The sequence below is a fragment of the Entelurus aequoreus genome, linkage group LG25, assembly GCF_033978785.1.
Source record: "Entelurus aequoreus isolate RoL-2023_Sb linkage group LG25, RoL_Eaeq_v1.1, whole genome shotgun sequence".
NCBI classification, from domain to species: Eukaryota; Metazoa; Chordata; class Actinopteri; order Syngnathiformes; family Syngnathidae; genus Entelurus; species Entelurus aequoreus.
Window position 1 is genome coordinate 32,426,991 of NC_084755.1, and position 21,739 is coordinate 32,448,729.

At 35.5% G+C, this 21,739-nt stretch overlaps 1 protein-coding gene across 1 annotated transcript; it reads left to right on the top strand.

The window, feature by feature from the left end:
* The first annotated feature begins 8,724 nt into the window (after positions 1-8,724).
* Positions 8,725-21,739, top strand: rpain (RPA interacting protein). Its single transcript, XM_062036297.1, has 7 exons — positions 8,725-8,881; positions 8,977-9,168; positions 15,071-15,143; positions 15,225-15,336; positions 15,411-15,474; positions 18,457-18,597; positions 21,578-21,739. Exons 1-7 carry the CDS (start codon positions 8,810-8,812, stop codon positions 21,605-21,607), a joined length of 684 nt encoding a protein of 227 aa, XP_061892281.1. The 5' UTR covers positions 8,725-8,809; the 3' UTR covers positions 21,608-21,739.

Below are 21,739 nucleotides of genomic sequence, written 5' to 3' on the forward strand. Positions count from 1 at the left end.
TATACACTTGGCGACGCAAAGCTGCGAGAACGAGGAGAGAGAGGTGATGATCGTGATGCGGGTGTCTACAGTTATTCGGGTTGGATGCAGGGAGGGAATGGCGCCTCCTGATTGGCTGGCGGGAGGATGCTGCCGCCGCTGCATGGCGCGCCGTTGGACCTCGCCTGGCTCCGGCCAATCGGAACTCTGCCGCTGTCCGTGGTGCTGAACCCCGGCCGAGCAGATGAGTGTGAGGAAGGGGATTGGTTGTTGTACGTCTGTGTGGACCAATCCACTTCTGGCTTTATGTATATATATATATATATATATATATATATATATATATATATATATATATATATATATATATATATATATATATATATATATATATATATATATATATATAATGTGTGTGTGCAGGCCCGGCCCTAACCAATCTGGCGCCCTATAGGCAAGATTTTAGGTGGCGCCCCCCCCACATCGGCAGTGAAGTGTATATACTCACAAGAAACCGAATAGCGTTGTCTTTGACCTTTTTTTTTTTACTTAAAGAAAGCAAATTAACAATCAGAATAGTTAACAAGATTAAAAAAAAAATATGGATAAATAAATGAATACAAAAAATAAAAAATGAATAGATGAAATGCAATATTTTTTACATGCATGAACACAAAATAAAACGTGTCAACAAGTTGCATAAAATAAATTAAAAATACATTATAAATAAGGCACTGCACAAAACAAGATATCAAACCAGTATGACTTTAGCAACTATATTACAAAAAAAGGGGATCCTACAGAGTTCTCTATTTGTGCTTTTTAATATTGCATTAACCAGAATGACTTACAAATTACTGTACACCAGGGAGTACTGTAATTACCTAACGTTACATTATTATTTTCCATAACAATTTAGCCCCCTCCACAATATTAACCCGACGTTAAAACAGAACTAGCTATTTATTGATTAGCAAATGCCGAATTATGTAACATTAGCTTAATGCTAAAAAGACAGGTTACTATCACATTCTGTAACAGACAAATAATTTAATGTAGGCTAACGTTACCTACCTGCTACCTCTGTCTTTTTCTCGTTTCTCCTCTTCTTTTCTCCCCTGGGCGCCTGACAGTTTTGGCCGTTTTGACATCTTGTGTTGATTTTTTTTATGTGGTGACGTCCAAAAAGAGTCATGATACGGGAAGGGAGGGGGCGCACCGTGCCGGGGGAGGAGGGGGCGTAATGTTGTAACAAATAATATTTCTATTAAATAGGCTTTACTTTGCATTTTAATTAACGTGGGATTATTTTATGTATTTAGAAATACATACCAACTTTTTTTTTTTCTCTTCCAACATTTGTGGCACTGGCGTGGCGCCCCCTGATGGACGGCGCCCTTAGCATTTGCCTATACGGCCTATGCCACGGGCCGGCCCTGTGTGTGTGTGTGTGTGTGTGTGTGTGTGTGTGTGTGTGTGTGTGTGTGTGTGTGTGTGTGTGTGTGTGTGTGTGTGTGTGTGTGTGTGTGTGTGTGTGTGTGTGTGTGTGTTCTGGCAATGCTTACTTAATGGGGACATCGCTCTGTTTACACCAGGGGTGTCCAAAGTGTGGCCCAGGGGCCATTTGTGGCCCGCAGATCATTTTTTAAACGACCTTACGGCACATTTGAAAAATACGATTGAAAAAAATTGGGTTTGAGTTTATTTCAAACATGCATGCATACAACATGATTAGGGATGTCCGATAATGGCTTTTTGCCGATATCCGATATGCCGATATTGTCCAACTCTTTAATTACCGATACCGATATCAACCGATACCGATATCAACCGTCGTGGAATTAACACATTATTATGCCTAATTTGGACAACCAGGTATGGTGAAGATAAGGTACTTTTTTAAAAAATTAATCAAATAAAATAAGATAAATAAATTAAAAACATTTTCTTGAATAAAAAAGAAAGTAAAACAATATAAAAACTGTTACATAGAAACTAGTAATTAATGAAAATGAGTAAAATTAACTGTTAAAGGTTAGTACTATTAGTGGACCAGCAGCACGCACAATCATGTGTGCTTACGGACTGTATCCCTTGCAGACTGTATTGATATATATTGATATATAATGTAGGAACCAGAATAATAATAACAGAAAGAAACAACCCTTTTGTGTGAATGAGTGTGAATGGGGTGGGTTGGTGCACTAATTATAAGTGTATCTTGTGTTTTTTATGTGGATTTAATTAAAAAAAATAAAATAAAAAAATAAATAAATAAAACGATACTGATAATTAAAAAAACGATACCGATAATTTCCGATATTACATTTTAACGCATTTATCGGCCGATAATATCGGCAGACCGATACTATCGGACATCTCTAAACATGATACATCACAATTTCCAGTTTCCCTTTTCAACATGTTCGAAAAGGAGTAGGAAGAAGCAGAGCTTATTTAATCCTAACCCCTTTTCTTTACATAACAGTTGCTAAAAACTTTTTGTTCACTTCCTGTTCACAATTTATTCACAATAAACTCCATAAGTAATCACAATAAAAATAAATAAATAAATAATTGTAAGAATTTAATAATAATAATTGGTGAAGTAAGTCATATTTCATATGATGAGATAAGTAAGATTACATTAAGAATGAATGAATGGATGGATGAAATAAATTGAGAATGTTTGTCATGGTTCTTCTTCTTTGTACTTTGTAAACACTTTAAGTTTGAAGAGTTTCTTGAGGTGTATCATATTAGTACATTGTTTGATTGCTTTGCTTAATCCATTCCATAATTTAATTCCACATACTGATATACTGAAGGTCTTAAGTGTTGTACGTGCAAACAAATGTTTTAAATTACGTTTTTCTCTAAGATTATATTTCTCCTCTTTTTTTGAGAAGAATTGTTGTATATTCTTGGGTAGCAGGTTATAGTTTGCTTTGTGCATAATTTTAGCTGTTTACAAATTCACTATGTCGTGGAATTTCAGTATTTTTGATTCAATAAATAAAGGGTTTGTATGTTCTCTATATCCAACATTATGTATTATTCTAACTGATCTTTTTTGTAACACCGTTAATGAATGAAGTGTACTTTAAAAACATGATAAGTGGTATAAAAGAGCAAACAGGTGAAATGTCACAAGAAAATGTCGCAATGTTTACTCTAATAACACAAAGCTGCCATGCAGGCTGTTTCTTTCTTTTAAAAAATAATAATGAATCAAAATCAATGTCATTATGAATTATTGACCTATTCAAGGCTCCAATTACATCACATCTGAGATATTTTTGGGGAAAATGTTGCATATTTTGTGTTTGCCATATAAAAACTGAGCTGTTTTTTTTATAAAGAAGGGCCTCAAACGAAAAAAATAAACAACAATAAAACATATAATTGACGGATAGATCGGAAGTTGATCTCGAGATTATTGTGTTAAAAGTAAACAGTAAAAAAAAACAAAAAACAATTTATTTTTTAACACTATAATTATTTGGATCCCCAATAATTTTAGTGTGATTTGTTTTTTAGTGTCACTGCTCAAAAAATAATAATGAATTAAAATCAATGTTGTTATGAGTTATTGACCTTTTAAAGGCTCCAATTATTATATAATCTCAAATATTCCACTTAAAAATTTTATTGTGTGAAAATATTGCATATTTTGTATTTTTTCCATTAAAAAAACAGTGTTTTCTTTGACAACAAGAGCATACAACTTAAATCTTTAAAACCGTTATATTGACAGATAGACCTAATGTTGATCTAGAGATTTAAAACTTGAATAATAATAAAAATAATAATACTGAATAATGGCACATTTTTTATATTTTTTTGACCACAACCCTTTGGGGTCCCTGGGATCAAGCCTGAGTGGAGGCCTAAATGTATATTTTTTATACATATATTGTATTGGTTTTTAAAATAAAAAAATATCAAAATGGCCCCTGCTTGCTTTGATTTTTCAGAATGCGGCCCTCAGTGTAAAAAGTTTGGACACCCCTGGTTTACACAGTCACCTTTAGGGGACCTCTGACGGTATGGGGCCAAAAATCAGGTCCCCGAAAGCAGTGGTCCCCAACCTTTTTGTAATTTTTGTAATTTGTCTCACGTACCGGGGGGATTTTTTTAATTTTATTTTTTTTTGCCATAAAAAAATACAATCATGTGTGCTTACGGACTGTATCCCTTGCAGACTGTATTGATATATATTGATATATAATGTAGGAACCAGAATATTAATAACAGAAAGAAACAACCCTCTTGTGCGAATGAGTGTAAATGGGGGAGGGAGGTTTTTTGGGTTGGTGCACTAATTTTAAGTGTATCTTGTGTTTTTTATGTTGATTTAATAAATAAAAAATAAATTTAAAAAAAAAGAAGTTTTATTTTATTTCTTGTGCGGCCCGGTACCAATCGATCCATGGACCGGTACCGGGCCGCGGCCCGGTGGTTGGGAACCACTGCCCTAAAGGGAAACCTTTTTAAATGATAGTCAGATCCATTCTATATGGAAAGTTTGATCATATTACGCCTATACTGACTCACCTGCACTGGCTGTTTTAATTGGTTTTTAAAATCATTTTTAATCATATTTATTTTATATTGTTTTTGTTTTTGTTTTTTGTTTTTGTTTTTTTTGTATTTATTTTTTGTTTTTATTCAGTCATTGGTGTAGCTAACTATAATATTTGAATGTTGTTTTTAATATTGTTGTGCAGCACTTTGGAAACATTTTGTTGTTTAAATGTGCTATATAAATAAAGTGGATTGGATTGGATTGGCTTCCTGTGCACTTAAGATGTGACTTGAAGGTTTTACTACTTACGTATAAAATACTACACGGTCTAAGGGAGAGGGGGGTGTCACCCACATCCTCTCCAAGGTTTCTCATAGTCATTCACATCGACGTCCTATTGGGATTGTGAGTTATTCCTTGCCCTTATGTGGGCTCTGAACCGAGGATGTCGTCGTGGCTTGTGCAGCCCTTTGAGACACTTGTGATTTAGGGCTATATACACTACCGTTCAAAAGTTTGGGGTCACCCAAACAATTTTGTGGAATAGCCTTCATTTCTAAGAACAAGAATAGACTGTCGAGTTTCAGATGAAAGTTCTCTTTTTCTGGCCATTTTGAGCGTTTAATTGACCCCACAAATGTGATGCTCCAGAAACTTAATCTGCTCAAAGGAAGGTCAGTTTTGTAGCTTCTGTAACGAGCTAAACTGTTTTCAGATGTGTGAACATGATTGCACAAGGGTTTTCTAATCATCAATTAGCCTTCTGAGCCAATGAGCAAACACATTGTACCATTAGAACACTGGAGTGATAGTTGCTGGAAATGGGCCTCTATACACCTATGCAGGTATTGCACCAAAAAACAGACATTTGCAGCTAGAATAGTCATTTACCACATTAGCAATGTATAGAGTGTATTTCTTTAAAGTTAAGACTAGTTTAAAGTTATCTTCATTGAAAAGTACAGTGCTTTTCCTTCAAAAATAAGGACATTTCAATGTGACCCCAAACTTTTGAACGGTAGTGTAAATAAACATTGATTGATTGATTTTCTCTTTTAACATGTTCTATCTACACTTCTGTTAAAATGTAATCATCACTTATTCTTCTGTTGTTTGGATACTTTACATTAGTTTTGGATGATACCACACATTTGGGTATCAATCCGATACCAAGTAGTTACAGGATCATACATTGGTCATATTCAAAGTCCTCGTGTGTCCAGGGACATATTTTCTGAGTTTATAAACATCATATGAATTTTAAAAAAAACGAAAGAAGATTTTGTGATGTTAAAGAATATCGATGTAATCATAGTAGTATTGACTAGATACGCTATTGTACTTGGTATCATTACAGTGGATGTTAGGTGTAGATCCACCCATGGCGTTTGTTTATATTGTAGCGTCCCGGAAGAGTTGGTGCCGCAGGCAATTCTGGGAGTTTGTTCTGTTGTGTTTATGTTGTGTTGCGGTGCAAATATTCTTCCAAAATGTGTTTGTCGTTGTTGTTTAGTGTGGTTTCACTATATGGCACATGTTTATGACAGTGTAGGTATTGTTCATACTGCCACCCTTAGAGTGACATGTATGGCTGTAGTCTAAGTATGCCCTTCATTTGCTTGTGTGCAGTGTGTTGAAAGTCAAGATAATTCTGTTATTAGCCCATTCTTAATTACAGAATTAAAGATATACGTCTCCTTAAACATTCGAAACGGACCAGACTAGACCAGATTTAAGCTTGACACCTGAAGGTTTATATGAACTAACACTCACGTTTAGAGAAATGAACGCCACTTTATTCAAACACAATCAAGCATTCAATGACTTTTTTCCTCAAGTGTCATGTTTATTTTATTTTGCAGCGAACCGAAAAAGTCAAAAAACATTACAGAGCATGCAAACACTATTACCCACAATCATAGACATCTTATAAGTAGACGCAGCATTGGCTGCTGTGACGCGAGAAATTCGTCCGCCATCTTGAAGTGGTGATGAGGAGCCGGCGAGCAGCCTAAACTGACAGTTGACAGGTAGAAAACAAAGATGGTGTTCAGCGTTTTCCCGCTCAAATGAGCGGACTGTTGAAAATAGGAATCGGGGGATTACTTTTCACAAGTAAGATTTAACATTAACGTACTATTGGTTGTATTTTGTGAAAAGAATAATACCACAGAGTTGAGAAGGAGCAAAGATCTTCAATAGTACTGAAATCGTAGCCGCTAGCAAACAAGAGTATGACCATAATAGAATTGCTTGTCAATGAAATTAATTACATTTAAAAATGTATAAGTCTTCAAGTAACAATATTCATATACTAACATTGTTGGGTAAGACAGAATTTGGTTTTATTCTGAATCCAGTGAACAGATTGGTGGTTTTAGCTGATACAAAGACTTCCAGGTGTTTATATATGTTTATGTTTAAGTATTTGGCAGACGCTTTTATCCAAAGCGACATACATAAAAAATACATATAAAACAATCACTGTAAACATGATCATTTAAGGGAAGAATGTAATACAAAAGGTGCTCTCCTCCTCCAACCTCAGAGGACAAAGCTACGAACAATGGGAGACCGGCTTTCTGCTCCGCCGCTCCCAGTCTGTGGAACGCTCTCCCTGACCACCTGAGGGCACTACAGACTGTGGATGCTTTTAAAAAGTCTTAAAAGCCCTTCTTTAAAAAAAAAAAAAAAAAAAAAAAGCCTTTTTTTAGATATATGCATACTAGTTATAGCTATTTGGCTGTTCTAGTTTTTATTTTTTATTTATGTATCTAATATCTTTTTATTTTTTTTATTGTTTTTAATACACTGTAGCACTTTGAGATTGTTTACTCAATATAAAGTGCTTTTTACAAATAAAATCTATTATTATTATTATTATTATTAAAATATCAATACAATTTGTCAGGACAGAATAAACTCTCTGCTGCTGCAGCAACAGAGATACAGTCTATAGGTCCCTAAGTTATATAGATATCTAATGTATTCATACATAGTTTATGTAGGATATATGCATGTATATATAACCTAGTCATATTGTTTCTTCAATTTAAAAATAGCTGACCGTTTTTTCCCCCCTTCTCTGGGATTATATTCCCATGTCACTTATAGCATATGTGTACAGCTCTGGTAATGGGTACATTCGCACCCACCTGCACAAATGTACTTCAAAATGTAACAATCAAAATAAATATGACTTTTTTGTTTTGTTTACTAGGGCATGCATATATAATATGCATTAGTTTGACCATTTAAAATCAACGATAATAAAAAAAGAGATGCTTGGAAATAGCATAAAAATGCCCCAAAAACTTGGAAAAACACGATTCATAGCGTTACTTTTTTGGTGTAACCATCATGAGCGTTCTGTTCAGGTATATTTCTTTTATATTTTGATAAGTCCTCATATTTATGTATTACTAAATTTAAATAGGTATGGATCAATCTTTAAGCTGTGTGTATTTGATTTCAGTTTGCTTTTGACATCTTATTTAGAATTGTAGTTGAAACTTTTACAACCTTGTGTTGCGCTCATGATGGCGTAACCAAACTAGATTTAATTTAATGATCTTATTTTGAATATTTATTCCCTTTTTTACATTTAGTATATTTAAATATTCATTTATAAACATTGAATACATTTCAAATATCAATAAAATGCAATTGCCTTCATCTTATAGGGTAATGTTTAGTTACACCAAGTCATGAGCGTAACACTAAGCTTCATCACTTTGACTTGTAATATCTCTAATTCTGGTGGTGTTTTATGCTTTTTTCTTTTTGGAACATGTACTATACATATAATACAATAAAGTCCCATATAAAATTATGTTTCTAGCACTATACATATAATACAATAAAGTCCCATATAAAATTATGTTTCTAGCAATACACTCCAATGTCCATTAGTGGAGCTGTACACTTATAGGAATATTCTATTACTGTTAAGATAACTATGAATAATAAAACACGCCAAAACATGTGTCCTTTATCATAGCTACACGTATGACAAAAAAGCGCGTGAAAATCAGTGGTATTCAGTGAGGTAAGATGAATTAAATGCGCTGACAGTTCATTGCTCCTGCCAAATGAATTGCACTGAGTGGAGCGGATCACCACTCCAAAATGGCGGCCCCGCGTCTCGTGAGCGCCAGTAGGCAGTAGCGCTCGATGCTGCGCAAAACATTCACTTCCGGTGCATTGTCTTAAAACCGGAAGCGGTTTTGTTTTTGCTGGACGGCCGCCGCGGCGGTGTTTACATTCGTGGCGTTCGTCTTATTTTCTTCACTAGACTATAAAATGGATTCATTGCAGAAGCACCGTTTGCTTTATAAAGCAACGACGCCGCCATGGAGGGAAACATATCGCCAGGTGGGACATTTAGATACAATAACAGTTAGCATAGAAGCGCTATGTATCGATGTAGCCATGTTGACAAATAATGAGCGTTTCACTGTGTTTATTAGCGGTGTGTGGAAAGGCTCAAGGGGAGCCGGTCGAGGTTGCTTGACAAGTATCGTAACATGGGCGAGAGTCCGAAGTGCGGCGGCTCCAGGACTTCCCTGATGGTACAAGAGGTTATGGAGGAGGAATGGACAGCTCTGCAGTCAGAAGACCGGAGACTACCGTCCTTGTGGGGCCCAGATGGCATCGCAGAGGTATGCGAGTACGGTGGCCTGTAGGGGCAAACGCAAAAATACATTAAAACCCAGTGGTGTGCCGTCAGAACATAACCAGAAATCATGATCATTTTTTATTTTTTTCCCATTTATTTATTTATTTATTTATTTCAGGCAATGACATAAAAAAGTACAAAGTTGACAACATATAGTAATATAAATTAATGTAGTGCAAAAGGTAATGTACAGTATGTAATAGTGATGGGTTGATGAGGCGTCATGAAGCGTTTCGACACATTGCAAAACTGTATTGATACTGTGTCGATACTGTGTCACTAAATACTGACATCTGCTGGACATTAAAAATCCCTACAGGCAACCTATGGACCGACTCAACTGACACTGATTTTATGACCTAGTACGGTGTTTTTCAACCACTGTGCCATTCTTGAGTGTCTGTGCTGTCTCGAGCTCGACAGAGTAACCGTGTAATACTCTTCCATATCAGTAGGTGGCAACAGGTAGCTAATTGCTTTGTAGATGCCGGGAACATGGTTTGTCGTGATCACAATATGCTTAAACCAAAAATAAACAAGGCGAGTGCCGCTAAGAAAAGCTATTGAAGCTTAGGGATGGCTGTGCAAAACGGAACTAAAACTGAATTGGCTGCAAAGTAAACAAAAACAGAATGCTGGACGACAGCAAAGACTTACAGAGTGTGGAGCAAAGACAGCGTCCACAAAGTACATGTACATGACATGACAATCGACAATGTCCCCACAAAGAAGGATAGCGTCCGCACAACTTCAATAGTCTTGATCGCGAAAACAAAGCAGTTGCGGGGAATTGCGTTCAAGGAAGACATGAAACTGCTACGGGAAAATACCAACAAAAGAGGAAAAGCCACCAAAATAGGAGCGCAAGACAATAACTAAAACGCAGGAAAACACCAAAAAACTCAAAATAAGTCACGTCGTGATGTGACAGGTCGTGACAGTACACCTACTTTGAGACAAGAACTATAGTGATGCATGTTTGGTTATGGTTTAAATTCATATTCAACCATTGCGAGAACGACTTTTTATTGTCAATATCGGCTGCTGAGTTTCATTTTTTAATGTTTTCTGCTGGTGGTGTGCCTCAGAATTTTATTAATGACAAAAATGTGCCTCGGCTCAGAAAAGGTTGAAAAACACTGACCTAGTATATACAATAATATAAACCAACCTTTTTGAAACCAAGAGCTACTTCTTGGGTACTGATTAATGCGAAGGGCTACCAGTTTGATACATACTTAAATAAATTGCCAGAAATAGCCAATTTGCTCAATTTACCTTTAACTCTATGTTATTATTAATAATTAATGATATTTATCTTTGTGGAAACACTGATCATCTTAATGATTTCTCACAATAAATATATAGAGAAACAGATAAATATCAATATGCAACACTTTATTTTTATATTTTCTCTAAGTGCACATTTTTCAAATTGAACATTTTCAAATGATCACTTCTAAGACAGTCTTGTGAAATCACAATATCCCATTTTAACTAGCTAGCCACTAACATTTTTTTAACAAATCATGAATTACTTTGCACCATGTTTGTACAAATAATAACTCATGTAAAATACAAACGTCAACTCTCAAATGTTTAAATAAATCATGTTACACGTTGAACTGGACACCAAATCTGTTATCTGTTTCTTCGTCAGTTAGTGAAGACCAAGTCTTTAAAATATTTTCTTGGATTTTCAAATTCTATTTGAGTTTTGTCTCTCTTAGAATTAAAAATGTCGAGCAAAGCGAGACCAGCTTGCTAGTAAATAAATAACATTTAAAAAATAGAGGCAGCTCACTGATAGGTGCTGCTATTTGAGCTATTTTTAGAACAGGCCAGCGGGCTACTCATCTGGTCCTTACGGCACAAAAATGTGCCTCGGCTCAGAAAAGGTTGAAAAACACTGACCTAGTATATACAATAATATAAACCAGGGGTCACCAACCTTTTTGAAACCAAGAGCTACTTCTTGGGTACTGATTAATGCGAAGGGCTACCAGTTTGATACACACTTAAATAAATTGCCAGAAATAGCCAATTTGCTCAATTTACCTTTAACTCTGTTATTATTAATAATTAATGATATTTATCTTTGTGGAAACACTGATCATCTTAATGATTTCTCACAATAAATATATAGAGAAACAGATAAATATCAATATGCAACACTTTATTTTTATATTTTCTCTAAGTGCACATTTTTCAAATTGAACATTTTCAAATGATCACTTCTAAGACAGTCTTGTGAAATCACAATATCCCATTTTAACTAGCTAGCCACTAACATTTTTTTAACAAATCATGAATTACTTTGCACCATGTTTGTACAAATAATAACTAATGTAAAATACAAACGTCAACTCTCAAATTTTTAAATAAATCATGTCACACGTTGAACTGGACACCAAATCTTTTATCTGTTTCTTTGTCAGTTAGTGAAGACCAAGTCTTTAAAATATTTTCTTGGATTTTCAAATTCTATTTGAGTTTTGTCTCTCTTAGAATTAAAAATGTCGAGCAAAGCGAGACCAGCTTGCTAGTAAATAAACAACATTTAAAAAATAGAGGCAGCTCACTGATAGGTGCTGCTATTTGAGCTATTTTTAGAACAGGCCAGCGGGCTACTCATCTGGTCCTTACGGGCTACCTGGTGCCCGCGGGCACCGCGTTGGTGACCCCTGATATAAACCAAGTCATTGTATTTCATTTAGGATTATTTCATATCTTCATTTAAATAAAAATATATTTTTATCTTTTTTAGATAGTCAATAAATAATGTGAACATGTATCATAACATGGAAATCTAAGAGAATGTGTTGAGAATGAGGATGCTTGTAAACTGGGATTTTTATTTATTTATTTTTTTACACATTTTTATTAAAAAAAAACAGTTTTTCCAACGTATTACATTTTAGACGATTTCTCTTCTTAGTTATTATTTCTCCGACTGTAGAAAAGACCCGCTCACAGGGCACAGAGGAGGCGACACAGTTCGCGTATCGGTCACGTGACCGAAACAGCTCATGATCGGTCACGTGACTTTCTAAAAGCGGTACGCGCACAGACACAGGCTTTTGCTCTATGAGCTCGACGCATGCGCCGATGCATCAGTGTTGCTGGACCCATCACTGGTATGTAATGCATGATTGTCCAGTTTTGCCTGAAAGTGAGTGGGAAGAAGATAATTTATTTAATCCCACCCCCAGTTCTCCATTCAGTGATTATTCACATGAGTTTCACTCTTACTTTGTTCAAGGATTATAATACAGATGTTGTATCATAGTGGCATTACCACAGGTAACAATAATTATTACACTGTAACAATCATTTGTATCAACAATGTAGAAAAAATGAATATACCAACAATGGTAATAGACAACATAGCAATAATGGTAATAGACAACATAGCAATAATGGTAAGGAAACATTGAGCACATGTTATCACTTTGAGACAGAGTACAGCAGCAGGTCAAATTAAAGACCCTCATCTCTATATTTGAACCAGACCCCATGTTTGTATAATAGTTTAAATCCATTAATAGTTTGGCATTGCTTGTGTTGTAAGTCCAGTTTGTTCCATAGTTTTACTCCGCATACAGACACACAAAAACGTTTACGAGTGGTTTGAGCTCTCGGCAATTAGAAATATCCAAAGCCTCTCAAGTTATGAGGCTGCACTCGTCTTATAAAAAAAACGTTGTAGATTAGGCGGCAATAATTTGTTAAGTGCTTTATATAAGATTATTAATGTATTATATTTAACAAGGTCATCAAATTTGAGCAACTTTGATTGCATAAACAGATTATGAGTATGTTCTAAATAACCAACGTTGTGAATGATCTGCACTGCTCTTTTCTGTAATATGATCAGAGGATGAATTGTGTTGTGGTAAGTATTCCCCCATACTTCAACACAGTATGTAAGGTATGGGACTACCAAGGTGCAGTATAGAGTACAGAGTGCATTTTCATTGAGGTATAGTTTTGCTTGGTTTATAATTAAAGATATAAGTATTTTTTCATTTACTTTCCCTAAATATCTAAAAGGGTTCATATTCTCTTCATGTCCGAGTATGCTCCTTCCAGCGCTGTTGTTTTTAGGTTATAGAGTTTTTATTCAATCAGAATTCAGCTAGCCTATGTTGCCATGCTGTACCAAATCTGCCTGAGGCTTTCAGAATCAACAATGCGGGCGTTGCGGACACAAACATTTGACACAGTCGCGATAGCCAGTCAGATCACGAGCTGTGGTCAGTAAGGCCTTCTAGGTGGCCTAAGGCAGATACACTATATTTATTCTTGCCAACCCTCCCGATTTTCCTGGTAGACTCACGAATTTCAGTGCTGATCCAGTTTTTTGGCTTCAGGTCTGATCCGATTTGGAGTCCAGATCCGATACTTTGACAATAGTTTACAGAACCTAAAATCTTTGATATCGAGTAACTAAAGTAAACCAAAAAAAAATTCTAAAGCTTATTTTATTAAGATTAAGATTAAAGATTAAAGTACCAATGATTGTCACACACACACTAGATGTGGTGAAATTTGTCCTCTGCATTTGACCCATCCCCTTGGGGAGCAGTGGGCAGCAGTGGGCAGCAGCGGCGCCGCGCCCGGGAAACCTTTTGGTGATTTAACCCCAACCATTACATTTAGAATGTTCTAGTATTGTTGTAAATCAAATGATTTATTAAATTTCTGGTATTGAATGCTACATACACATTTTTTAACAAAATAAAGTGGCAAGTAGACAATAACTAAACAAAGCAAAAACTACTATTGGCTTCCTTTTGAATCTTTTGGGTTTTGCCTTTAGAGCCTTCCTGTATCCAGAGACATAGTCTCTTGAGGTTGTAAACAAAAACAAAAGCGACCAAAATATGTTATTTTATTACCAACAAAAAGAAAAGTATTGATCTAATCACTTTAGTATTGTTTATATACTGATACTGCACTAGGTTGGGCGGTAGGCCTGAAAACTATATCTTCATATAAGTGTTTTGTATCGGTCGATATCGATAATTATTTATATTTTTATGTCCAATCAAAAATAAGGACCAAGAGTAAAAATTTAAATATTTTTGTTTAAAATGTAACTTTCCTCTGATTATAATCACTGTGTATTGCTTACGTTATCACAACATCTGGTTTCGGCAGCACTGCGATCAATGTCATTTTTCGGCGGCCAAATTTTCAGTGCTTCACTAGTCAATAGTGCGCAAATAATGAACTATATCCAATCATAACGACCTGCTGGTGTTAATGTGTACGTTTGGGTGGTACGACGTTCATTGTTTCCATGGTATTGAACACATCATCCGTGCCTGAGAAGGGGATTGGCAGAGAATGAGGAAGAGTTGTTGTGTGTCTGGGTGTGAACCACGGAAGACGGACGGGAAGAAATACTTGTTTGAATTGAACCGGTTGTCGGCATAAGATTGGCAATAAAAATTAAAAAGAGTGTCTGACTTTTCGTGTCTTCTTCTATAATATTCAAATTTCTTAAACACATTTTTGCTAAGAAGGTTTCGTAAAGCAGTGGTCCCCAACCACAAGAAATAAAAAAAATTGTTTTTTTTTTGTTTTTTTTTAAATCAACATAAAAAACACAAGATACACTTACGATTAGTGCACCAACTCCAAAAACCTTCCTCCCCCATTTTTTACACTAATTCACACTCATTCACACAAAAGGGTTGTTTCTTTCTGTTATTAATATTCTGGTTCCTACATTGTATATCAATATATATCAATACAGTCTGCAGGGATACAGTCCGTAAGCACACATGATTGTATTTTTTTATGACAAAAAAAATAAAAAAATGTAGTTGTGGGGAAATCTGTGCTACTCTAAGCTGTAGTTTTTCTGCCATCAACAGATGTACAGTGTCATGAAGGAGTCTGATGAACTGGCAGTGTTGGAGGAAATCCAGCAGGAGCTCTTGTCTCACGGTAATATTCCACGCTTTCATCCAAACGTGCTGTTCTGTAAATACAAATGTAAGCTGAACCGTTTCCCCCCCTGTACTCCAGAAATGTCAATTATTGAGGAGTATGAACGGAACCAGCAATTCGAGGAGCAGTACATATCATCCGTTGTCGAAGGCATGGAAGATACTCATATTATTTGCCCCCTGTGCAATGCGTGAGTACCACGACAAAATTGTGCTTGTTGGAGGATTTAACAGGTTGTTGACATGATCAGCCTGTGTTTGCTAGGAACTACTTGAACATAAACAGCCATTGCATCTCCTGCCCCTGTGGAATGTGCATCGATACAAAGGTTTGAAGGCTCTTTCCCATACATTCATTACATTTGCACTGCCACAAATGTATTTGTCTACCTGTTTGCCCATTCTCATTAATACTCTATAATGGGACTGTCTGTGTGATGCCGCTTCCTAACACACCTCATACGACAATTTAGTAGGAGAGATGCCCGTGAATACAAATATTGATCTTCTAGCTGTAGACCTTATACTGATGCTACACTTCATATCCTTACTGTAGCTGTTTGTATCGTCCGCCCACCCCTGCTAACGTTAGTTTAGCGGTTTGCTATGCTTCTCTGTATCCTACGGTGTGTTGTGCAGCATGTTTAGCTATTCTATATCCTCTAGTCCAGTGTTTTTAAACCACTGTGTACCGCGAGATACAATCTGGTGTGCCATGGAAGATTATCTAATTTCACCTATTTTGGTTAAAAATATTTTTTTCAAACCAGTAATTATAGTCTGCAAATGATGTGTTGTTGTTGAGTGTCGGTGCTGTCTAGAGCTCGGCAGAGTAACCGTGTTATACTCTTCCATATCAGTAGGTGGCAGCCGGTAGCTAATTGCTTTGTAGATGTCGAAATATTATTTTTATTTTAAAGATGATAAAAAACGGTTGGAAGATGCGAGTAATGGGAGTCACCGTTGTCGCTTTCAAAGCCCTCTAAAACCACTTCAAAACCTCTATCAACGTTTTATATACACACTACAAGTATATATACATATATAATGTAGTAACAGACACCTTCATAACAATATGTAATATGTTTTATAAACACACTGCAAGTATGTATGTATATATATATATATATATATATATATATATATATATATATATATATATATATATATATATATATATATATATATATATATATATATATATATATATATATATATATATATATACATACATACAGCAAGGGTGAAGTGTCTTGCCCAAGGACACAACGGACGTGACTAGGAAGGTCGAAGGTGGGGATTGAACCCCAGCAACCAGCAACACTCCGATTGCTGACACGGCCACTCTACCAACTTCGCCACGCCGTCCCATAGCAAAGCATAGATCCAACAAATCAAAGACTAAATTAATCGCCAACTATTTTTATAATCGATTTTAATCGATTAGTTGTTGCAGCCCTAATATATATATATACTGGTGTCTGTTACTATATATATATATATATATATATATATATATATATATATATATATATATATATATATATATATATATATATATATATATATATATATATATATATATATATATATATAGTAACAGACACGTTCATAACAATATGTAATATACTGTATATATATATATATATATACAGTGGGGCAAAAAAGTATTTAGTCAGCCACCCATTGATTGTCAATGGGTGGCTGACTAAATACTTTTTTGCCCCACTGTATATATATATATATATATATATATATATATATATATATATATATATATATATATATATATATATATATATATATATATATATATATATATATATTGATTTGTATATATATATATATATATATATATATATATATATATATATATATATATATATATATTTACAGTGGGGCAAAAAAGTATTTAGTCAGCCACCCATTGACAATCAATGGGTGGCTGACTAAATACTTTTTTGCCCCACTGTATATATATATATATATATACAGTATATTACATATTGTTATGAACGTGTCTGTTACTATATATATATATATATATATATATATATATATATATATATATATATATATATATATATATATATATAGTAACAGACACCAGTATATATATATATTAGGGCTGCAACAACTAATCGATTAAAATCGATTATAAAAATAGTTGGCGATTAATTTAGTCTTTGATTTGTTGGATCTATGCTTTGCTATGGGACGGCGTGGCGAAGTTGGTAGAGTGGCCGTGTCAGCAATCGGAGTGTTGCTGGTTGCTGGGGTTCAATCCCCACCTTCGACCTTCCTAGTCACGTCCGTTGTGTCCTTGGGCAAGACACTTCACCCTTGCTCCTGATGGCTGCTGGTTAGCGCCTTGCATGGCAGCTCCCGCCATCAGTGTTTGAATGTGTGGGTGAATGTGGAAATACTGTCAAAGCGCTTTGAGTACCTTGAAGATAGAAAAGCACTATACAAGTATAACCCATTTATCATTTATTTATGCGCATGCGCAGAGGCAATTTAAAAAAAAAATTTAATAAACCTTTATTTATAATCTGCAACATGTACAAACAGCTGAGAAACAATAATCAAAATAAGTATGGTGCCAGTATGCTGTTATTTTTTTCAATAAAATACTGGAAAGGATAGAAATGTAGTTTGTCTCTTTTATCCGATTATTAATCGATTAATCGAAGTAATAATCGACAGATTAATCGATTATCAAATTAATCATTAGTTGCAGCCCTAATATATATATATATATATATATATATATATATATATATATATATATATATATATATATATATATATATATATATATATATATATATATATATATATATATATATATATATATATATGTATATGTAGTAATAGACACCTTCATAACAATATGTAATATGTTCAATATATATCATATTTTGGTCATTTTAATCATTGCTGGAGCTAGTTCTTTGGCGCATTTATTTCCGTTTCCATAGCAGGGCACTTCGGACTTCTGGCAACGTGTGTCTGACTTCCGTAAACAAGGCGTGTGTGTCTTCCAATCATGGCAGTTCTTGGTAACAAACAACAAATACGACTATTTTTAGACAAATGAGGATTCGCAACCTTGTCTTTTTGAAGCTGAATATACGCAGGATGAATGCAGCTTTTAGAATTAAAAAAAAAAAAGTGGAGTTCCCCTTTAAAGGCCGACACTAAAGGATTGTAATCCAAGCCAATAGTAGGAAATATTTGAATTAATGTTGTAACACCATCATGCTGAGTTGCATTTTGCTGAAAGGATGTTGCCATTTCTTGCTGCTTAGGGGAAGAACGTTACGCCAGATGTCCTGCAGCGTCTTTTGGAATCCAGAGTCACAGAGCACATGGAAGATTGTCTCCACAACCCCGTTTTCTCATTGGCGTCAAACACAGACGCTCCTCCCAGCCTGCTGGTGAGCTGCAAGGTACAACAATGTCAAGTGTAAACTTTGACACGCACACACAACTTCAAAGATTCTTGAGTGTAAATGCGTCAGGTTCAAACACTGATGACATCTATTAAACGAGACAAGAAGCAAGGAATTAAACAAAGACGGAATTAAATTTGGCTCAACTTGAGGAGAAATGTCTGGGCTGTACTCTTGTACAGTCTCCATCCAGCACGCTCTGGCGAAAGATTGTACGCCTCCTCCTTTATTTGACCACATGGCAACAGCTGCTTCTTAAGGGACGTGGGTCGTAAACAGCGTTGCCTTTGGTTACAGAACACTTCACAGAAAAGGTCGTAAAACAGTTCAAAGAAAGTTCATAAAAGACTTCAAAAAAGAGGTTCGTAAAAGACTTCAAACTTGGGCAGATCCTGCCTTCTCTCCGCTTTGTAGTCCTTGGGTTAAAAACAATATATTTGTTGATTACAATACATGAAAGAAAACAGAACACCTTCATGTTGCTTCCCCCCTACACAGTGGAGTTTTACAAGCCTTCTTCTTGGAAGGTTCAAAGACATGTTTTTGCTTCTCGCTGGGAACTCGTTGAAACACAAAGTTTTTGTGATAACTTAGATAAAATTATTCAAACAAAATGTTTACATATATGCAAAAGAGTCAAGACACCCTGTACCCCAAGAGAGTGTGGCCACCGAGTCCACACGCGGGGCTGAACAGTTTGTCATTTCAAAGACCAGAAAATGGGGAAAAAATGACATCTTGTGTCATGTTTCTTGCCATTCTGTGCAACTTAACTGACTTGCAGAGAGCCAGTAACGTGCATACTGCATAGCAACGCCCAGCATACATAGAATAGGTTTTTAGGCCCAGTGTTTCCCAAAGGACTGCTGTCTATCTATTCTGTAGCGATGGGTTATACAGGGCGCTGCTAGATGAATTCATTGTCATTTGCATTATGAGCCACAATGCATGACACATGTACTTGTAAAAAGCTTCAGTTTTGATTATGTTGATAAGTGCTTAGGTGTTCATGCAGTACAGGCCAAAAGTTTGGACACACCTTCTCATTCAATGTGTTTTCTTCATTTTCATGTCTATTTACATTGTAGATTGTCACTGAAGGCATCAAAACTATGAATGAACACATGTGGAGTTATGTACTTAACAAAAAAAGGTGAAATAACTGAAAACATGTTTTATATTCTAGTTTCTTCAAAATATCCACCCTTTACGCTGATTACTGCTTTGCACACTCTTGGCATTCTCTCGATGAGCTTCAAGAGGTAGTCACCTGAAATGGTTTTCACTTCACAGCATACTTGCCAACCTCCAAATTCGGGAGATTTGGGGGGGGTTAAGGGGGGAGGAGTATATTTATAGCTAGAATTCACTGAAATTCAAGTATTTCTTATATATATATATATATATATATATATATATATATATATATATATATATATATATATATATATACATATAAATAAAATACTTGAATTTCAGTGTTCATTTATTACACATATACACACATAACACTCCTCTCTACTAGGGATGTCCGATAATGGCTTTTTGCCGATATCCGATATTCCGATATTGTCCAACTCTTTAATTACCGATACCGATATCAACCGATACCGATATCAACCGATACATACAGTCGTGGAATTAACACATTATTATGCCTAATTTGGACAACCAGGTATGGTGAAGATAAGGTACTTTTTTTTTTTAATTAATAAAATAAAATAAGATAAATAAATTAAAAACATTTTCTTGAATAAAAAAGAAAGTAAAACAATATAAAAACAGTTACATAGAAACTAGTAATTAATGAAAATGAGTACAATTAACTGTTAAAGGTTAGTACTATTAGTGGACCAGCAGCACGCACAATCATGTGTGCTTACGGACTGTATCCCTTGCAGACTGTATTGATATATATTGATATATAATGTAGGAACCAGAATATTAATAACAGAAAGAAACAACCCTTTTGTGTGAATGAGGAGGGAGGTTTTTTGGGTTGGTGCACTAATTGTAAGTGTATCTTGTGTTTTTTATGTTGATTTAATTAAAAAAAACAAACGATATTGATAATTTCCGATATTACATTCTAACGCATTTATCGGCCGATAATATCGGCAGGCCGATATTATCGGACATCTCTACTCGTTGTTGTATTTGAAAGTGCAATGCTTTGCAGCCAGTAGCACAGCCTTTGAAGGAGCATAGGTATGGGCAGTGTAATATTCTGGGTTGGAGTCAATAACCAGGCGAGGTGACGAAGTTACGTCTCTTTACTTCATACTTCAGAACCGACCGACTCCCACACTTGCCGTCAGGGTGCGCAATACAACGTAAACCGTTGGCCAACCAAAAAGTAACCACAGAACACTATACGATATAGTGTTCTGTGGTTACTTTTTGGTTGGCCAAGCGGACGTCACGACAGGCTGTCCTCACTCTGGTCCGCACAGACCTGCAGGGGGCGTGCCTTAAGTCCGGCTGGAAATCGCGACAAATTCGGGAGAATGGTTGCCCCGGGAGATTTTCGGGAGAGGCACTGAAATTCGGGAGTCTCCCGGAAATTTCAGGAGGGTTGGCAAGTATGCTTCACAGGTGTGCGTGAAGCTCATCGAGAGAATGCCAAGAGTGTACAAAGCAGTAATCAGAGCAAATGGTGGCTATTTTGAAGAAAGGAGAATATAAAACATGTTTTCAGTTATTTCCCCTTTTTTTGTTAAGTACATATCTCCACATGTGTTCATTGATAGTTGGGATGCCTTCAGTGACAATCTACAATGTAAATAGTCATGAAAATAAAGAAAATGCATTGAATGAGAAGGTGTGTCCAAACTTTTGGCCTGTACTGTATATCGCGGTATAGATTTCAGGCCGTATCAGCCATCCCTAGTTACAACGTAACATGCTATGTTCTTGGTTTTAGCAGCTGGAGCCTACACAACTCTGTTGCTATCACATTTTGTTACTCTTCTTTCAGGTTTGTGACTACCTCTCAGTCGTCCTGTGACCATGACTGCCAGAAGACGGCAATTTGTTATTTATAGTCGCCTATATGTATATTCAAATAAACTATTTTTTAAAAAAGTACTTGCGATTTTATTTTGAAATATCATTGTTTTATAACCCGCCAGTTCTACAT